The 6,732-nt window shown below is 49.7% G+C and overlaps 1 protein-coding gene across 2 annotated transcripts; it reads left to right on the top strand.

Annotated features, from left to right (window-relative positions):
* Positions 1–281: 281 nt before the first annotated feature.
* LOC308458750 (tubulin polyglutamylase complex subunit 2-like) lies at positions 282–2,464 on the top strand. Of its 2 annotated transcripts, XM_080973687.1 has the most exons (4): positions 282–299; positions 805–939; positions 1,652–1,783; positions 1,993–2,464. In XM_080973687.1, the coding sequence occupies exons 2-4, from the start codon at positions 849–851 to the stop codon at positions 2,238–2,240; spliced, it is 471 nt and encodes a 156-aa protein (XP_080829813.1). In that variant the 5' UTR covers positions 282–299; positions 805–848; the 3' UTR covers positions 2,241–2,464. The 2 variants fall into 2 exon arrangements, 1 of the variants encoding a protein (XP_080829813.1); XR_013977638.1 differs by lacking the exons at positions 282–299; positions 805–939 and adding an exon at positions 674–804 and having other exon boundaries at positions 1,993–2,461.
* Positions 2,465–6,732: the final 4,268 nt, after the last annotated feature.

Raw genomic sequence — 6,732 nt, 5'->3', positions numbered from 1 at the left:
GGGACCGGGGTTCGCCCAGATACGGAGTCGGAGGAGCCGGCCAATGGGGAGGACTCAACACGGGCGAGGGGAGAAAGGGAGGAGGAGAAGGAGAAGCCGGCTCTCCCATTGCCTTCTGGGAGTCGTAGTGCCTGCTCTTCATTCCTCCCCCTACAGAACGGCCACCGAATGAAACAGAATGAAAAGGAGGACTGCGATTCCCGAAAGTCTTTGCGGTGTGGCTTCTGAGCTACGGGTCGTGAGAGGAGTCAAAAGAACGCCCACATGGTGCTGTCCCTCCCTTTTGGCTGCTCGTACAGGTGTACGAACAGCAGAGACATCACCTTGCCAACGAAGGTCTGCATAGTTAAAGCTATGGTTTTCCCAGTAGTGATGTATGGAAGTGAGAGCTGGATCATCAAGAAGACTGATCGCCGAAGAATTGATGCTTTTGAATTCTGGTGCTGGAGGAGACTCTTGAGAGTCCCATGGACTGCAAGAAGATCAAACCTCTCCATTCTGAAGGAAATCAGCCCTGAGTGCTCACTGGAAGGACAGATCCTGAAGCTGAGGCTCCAAGACTTTGGCCACCTCATGAGAAGAGAAGACTTCCTGGAAAAGACCCTGATGTTGGGAAAAATGGAGGGCACAAGGAGAAGGGGACGACAGAGGACAAGATGGTTGGACAGTGTTCTCGAAGCTACCAGCATGAGTTTGACTAAACTGCGGGAGTCAGTGGAAGACAGGAGTGCCTGGCGTGCTCTGGTCCATGGGGTCACGAAGAGGCGGACACGACTAAACGAATAAACTACAACAACAACACAGGTGTGCAGGTGCAGGTGGTCAGGGCGGGAGGGAGGAGGAAGAGGATGGAGGAGAAGGCCCCGCGCAGGGTGAGCAGCTCCAGCAGCACCAAGCCCTACCTGGAGAAGCTCACCTTGGGGGTGACCCGCATCCTAGGTAAGATGGAGGTGGCATCCCTGGTTGGCATGGAAACGGCCAAGGGATGGAGCCGCAAAGAGCCTTTCTTCCCTCTCTTGCTCATTGCATGGCGCTTCCCCCTCACAACAGCCCTGTGAGGGAGGCCAGGCTGAGAGGCAGGGACTGCCAGTCCACTGCCCTGATCTTTTCCTCCCCCCCCTCACAACAGTCCTGTGAGGTAGGCCACGTTGACTGACTGCCTCGCCTAAGGTCTCACCCAGTGAACTTCATGGCCAAGTGTGTTTTCTTTTTTCTTTTTTTCCTTTTTAAATGCTTTATTAAACTAGTTTTGCATATTCAACTAATTTTTGTAACCATTCTAACCTGGAAGGGATTTTATCACTCTTCCAGTTAGTCGCTATTAGGATTCTCGCAGTGACAGTGGCATATTAAAAAAAACTACCCTTACACTCCTAGGGGTGTCTGCTCCTGTAATTCTGTCTTTGGGAAGTGGGAAGTGAAACAGGAGTTGTTCCACAACAGAAAGATTCCTATTTCAGCAGCAGCAGCACTCTGCATGCTGCCAATCCCATCTTTGCGGCCATGATGGTTAGGCCCTCACTTTTTGCAAAAAGCAAGCAAGAAAGCTGAGATTCTTCTTCAGAGGGCACCATATTCTGTGAGCCTTCTGTGCTCCTACAGAATAGTGCCATCCATGCCAGCAACCTAGTAATGGCTGCCTTTTTTCCAGACAACCCGATGCCGCTTGGCTCGATGACCATCAACAGCATCTCCAAGCTAAACCGAGTCAGAGCGTCGCCCGTCTACGCCTTGCCCAATGCCCCCACGCTGGCTGACTTGGAGGACACCGACGATGAAGAAGGTACTGCCCCACCTCACCCCTTTGTCCATGGGAGACTTCAGTCCTCCTCTCTGCCCCACCTGCTACCCCCCCCCCAAAGTTTCCGTGACCTTATACACAAGCCCCACCGACGCCCAGCTTCTCAAGCTCTGCCTGGTTTGAGTATTCCTTGTCCTGCACCCGATGAGAATGCCTGCCTGCCTTGCTCAGCCTTTTCTTTCTCCCCAAAGGTAACAGTGGTCAGCCAGAGAAACCTCACTTGGACTCACGGAGCCTGGTGTTTGAGCTGGACCCGTGCGGAGGGAATGGGAAGGTCTGCCTTGTGTACAAGAACACCAAGCCAGGTATGTTGTGTGATACCAGAAGCCCAAGAGCTGCCTGCACAAATCAGCCCCATCTGCCAACCCCAGTTAGCTTTTGTCTTTGTGGGAGATGTTTGGGACTACTGTTCCTAGCACCATACCGTTGTGCTGGGTGAGAGTGATGGGCTTTGTAGTCCAGAACATCTGGAGGGCACCAGGTTGACAAAGGCTGTTGTCTATGATGGCCTGTGATGAAGTTTTCCTGAAGAGCAAGCTATGCTTTGTTGCTGTTGTTGTTAATATAACTATTAAAATTTGTATAGCGCCCTTCGTCCACAGATCTCAGTGCAGTTCACTACATAAAATTACTATATCTATATATGCATAATAAAAACAAGAAGAAAAGCAAACATCGCCCACAACCAGCACACTTTGAAAGGTATCTGAGATCACTCAGCCAAAGACTTGGCTGAAGAGGAACGTTTTCACCTGGCACCTAAAGATAGGTAACGAAGGTGCCAGGCGAGCCTTCCTGGGGAGGGCCTTTCACAAACAGGGAGCCACTGCAGAAAAGGCCTGTTCTCGTGTGGCCACCCTCCGGACGTCTCGTGGAGGAGGCACCTGAAGAAGGGCCTCAGAGGATCAATTTCCCCTGGAAATGCCTTTGTCCTTTGTAGAAACCACCGAGGCCCAGATCGTCATCCCTAGGCCTCAGAGTTCCTTATTAACCCCCCTTGAAAGGTGGGGCGCTCTGTTAATAGTTCCTCACTCTTCTGGCTGGGTTGATCCAGCCGCTCTGGGCAGCTTCCAGCGTATGTAAAAACATAACAAATGTGATGACATGAATAAGCAAAGTAGCACCGAGTCCACATTAATTTCCTCTATGAACAAGGACCGTGTCCTCCTTCCTGGGACCATACTGGGAAGACTATTGGCTAAATATGAGGCAGCTCTAAAGAGATCAAGCCCAGCGTCATCCTCAGGACCCCTGCTTGGCTGCTGTTTATAATCCACCACGGCTATTCCATTCCGCCCTGTCCTGGATCCCTTAGTCCAGGGATCTGTTTTAAACCAGGAGACGAGAGGGAAAGTCACTGCACTGACCAGGCCCAGAAATATAGACACACACCCCCCCCCAAAAGAAAAGGGCATCCCTGGGTTTCCCTTTATCTAATCTCAGGGCTTTTGGAAAGACAGATATACGGACTGAGCAGAGATGGGTAGGAATTTGTATACACATACACAGTTGTAATTCTGTCAGTGTTTAATTGCTTTTTAATTGTAGATTTCCTTGCCTGGCCCCAATGCTTTTAATTTGTCTTATTTTCATCCCTGAGATGCCTTGAGTCCCCGTCGGGGAAATAAATATATAATAATTCTAATAATAATTTCAAGCTGGGCATTTTTGTTTCTGATATACATGCTGGCAAGAGAGAAAGGCCAGAGTGCAGAGGTGAAACAAGCATATGATCCTCGGATGAAGGGTGTCATAGAAATTTGATGAATTTATTTTACTTTAATAAATATAATAATGATATTGCCTTGACCTGCTTGGCCAAAAAATCTCACATGGCTTTTGGATTCAGCAAAACCCAGGGGGACCGCAGTGAAACTGCAAGGCCACACCTGCACACACCTGGCCCATTGTCCCAGGCCAGGCGAGCAAGAGGTCTCCTTTCCACTGACATCATTGCACTCCTGATGTTGCCATAAATAATGCTGTGACCTCATGTCTCCAGGGGCTTGGGGGCCCCTAGCAACGCTGGTGAGGAGGAGCCACATTATCAGAGAGTTTTTATTTCCTTTTGCCCCCTGAAGATTACGGATCACAAAGAGGCGAAGGAGAATATCAGGTAAAATAACTCCTGCACATTCAAACTGGTTGCCTCTGGTTGCTAACCTTCATTCTGACAGATTATATATTATTGAACTGCCCTGGATTCTTCTTCTTCTTCTTCTTCTTCTTCTTCTTCTTCTTTTTGATGAAGGGTGGTGTGTATTTTATTCCCTAAAGGGATAAAATAAATTGTGGGGTTGGCCAAATAACAGCCCATCATGATAGTAAGATTCCATAAAGTTTTGATTCCATTTGCTCCAGGAGTTGCCGTCGCTTAGCCCCAGAACGTGTTTTCAGCCCTAAAGAATCTCAGTCTTAGGACAGGAGAACTAATGAAGGCAAGGAGGCCTCTGAACATATGCAAAGTGCCTTTCCTTTCACCACTTGAGTTGCAGCAAGCAGTTCCTACCCCTTGTTGCACACCAACCCAACCACCTTTTTCTTGCTGCTCCAGCCTGACGCTCTGCGACTACAGGAGACGCAAGACCCTCTTGGGGTGTCGATGCGATGCCATTGTAGCCTCAGGTTACATAGATGTGTAAATAAACCATAGATCCTCAAGAGATCACCGTCTCCGCTGCCCCTCAATCCCAAAAGGAAACACAAACCCTGGGTGAATGCCAGGAACCCGTGGACTCTCGCACCACGGAGATTGGGTTGGCGTGCAGCAATAGGGAGGGATTGCTTGCTGCCCCTCAAGTGGTGAAAGGAGGGGGGGACCAAAGGGGTTCCCAATGAGCAAACCAACCAGGGGGCCATTTCCTCTCTTGCAGGATGACCTCCTTCCTGAAGAAGCTCCGGGGCCTGAAAAAGAAGGACCAGGAAAGTAATGAAAACATCCAGGAGAACAACCAGGGGCAGCGGGATAAGCTGGAGGCCCCGTCATCTAGTCTGCAACAAAGTGCCACCCATGACCCGGCTGGCTGGAGAACCTCCCAGCTCTTGCCCATGTTGGTGAAACCTTCCCAGTCACCTGCGGAGGCCAGGAGGAAATCTCAGGCCCCTCCGGTAGTCTTCCCAGAGCTGGTCCAGCGTCAGACCAGCACTGTTCAGCCAGTCAGCAGCAGGCAGGACTCCAGGCAGCAGCGGCACTTGTCCCTGGGGAAAAAGAAGAGCCCTGAGGATTCTGGGCCAGTGTTCCCAGGTGAGTAGGCAGACCCAGATCCCCTTTGGGTTCCCCTTGGCAAGGCCTGCGTCATCCGAGGCCGGAGTCTCTCTTGGTTTCCTTGATCTCTGGGCGCAAGTCCCACCCACCCCACTCCTCCTTTTTAAGAGGCGTGTAACATGGAGCAGGGACTTCTGGGTGTTTGCCCCTGTTCTGTTCTGCATTGCTGGGGGTTGGACTAGGTGACCCCGCAGGTCCCTTCAAACGCTACAGTTCTATGATCCCTTCTCAGTTATGGCATGCATCTGCTACCTGCACTTTCCAGAAACCATTTTCCCCAGTTTGGTGAAAGGGGACAAATTCAACACAGCGCTAAGCAGATTGCCACATTAGCTCAGACATTTCCGCTTTCCTGGTGGGACAACCTACCCGCTCCTTCCCCCCTGCATGCTTTGTTCTGGGAGTTCGCCTGCCTATCGCTGAGCCAATTAGGGTGTGCTTGGGGGGCATATGGGGGGAAGAGAGGGTGGGGGAAGCCCAATTGTGCTAGCAGAAGTCCAGGGTGCATGGAACGTACACACATGTGGGAAGTGTCTTGTAATTCTGGATATGCAGGAGTTTACAGTGAAGAGCAACGACAAAGTAGTACTAGGAGCCATGGGGAGCTCTTTCATTAGGAGGTCCCTGATGAAGGCTGGAAATGACCCTCAGCCACCCCAGAAAGACCCCTCCCCTGAAAGTTTACCCCAGTATGATAGACACCAGGTGGTGCCATTTGAAGCGTGCAGAGATGACACGGTGCGGCCACCCTTTGGGGCTGCCATTGCCGGTCCGAGGAACTGAGCCGATGCGGCAGTTCTGTGGCCCCTTCCCCATGACCTGCTTCCTGAACCTTCGTCCGGATCCGTTTGCCAAAGTTTGTGGGGATGTTGAATGAGGTCAGCGACTGAGTGCTCGTTCCGATTCGTTCGCAGGGAGATGAGACAATGTCGCATCAAGAAAATGCTAGCTCCCACTTTCCATTCTAGTTTCCCTGTCACTTTTCCCACCACGAAAAATGTCCGATTTGGAGTCGGTTGCGGAGCGGGAAGTAGGTTCATTGTGCAAATCGCTTTAACCGAGCGACCTGACTCTGCTGACGTGCCATTGAATCCCATCTGGAAGGAGCAACTGGACAAAGAACTGATCTTTCCCTCTCGTCTGCCTCATTTACTCAAATGAGCAAATGAGCATCTCTCTCTCTCTCTCTCTCTCTCTCTCTCTCTCTCTCTCTCTTTCTCTTTCTCAAGAACTCTCAGATGAGAAATTTGGATACTTGTGGGCAGGTAAGAAGCTGCTGAGAGGAAGATCACTCAGGGAAACTTTGGAGATGATGGATGAGCGGGAAATTTTGGACACCATCAAACACCTCCAGCCAGCTCCCCAGGTGTGTGTGATGCAGGGTAGAGTTGATTTAAATCAATTTAAATCACGATTCATATCACTAGCCAGTAAGATTTTGGGAATAATAAATGTTCAGAGCTGTTTTTTGCAGTTATATCAAAAACTACTGATTTGGTTATACTGTTAGAAATGCATAAACCGATAATTATGAAATTATTTTGAGGTTTAATAAGTTAACTGTGTATATTTGGACAACTTTTCTGCTGTAGTTTATTTTAAGGAGAAAAATAATCATTTAATAACCATTTAAATAATTTATTTAACTAAAACAATAACATTATAG

The sequence above is a fragment of the Podarcis pityusensis genome (genome assembly GCF_964106645.2).
Source record: "Podarcis pityusensis genome assembly, chromosome: 11".
NCBI lineage: Eukaryota > Metazoa > Chordata > Lepidosauria > Squamata > Lacertidae > Podarcis > Podarcis pityusensis.
This window is presented reverse-complemented; position numbering and strand designations above follow the sequence as displayed.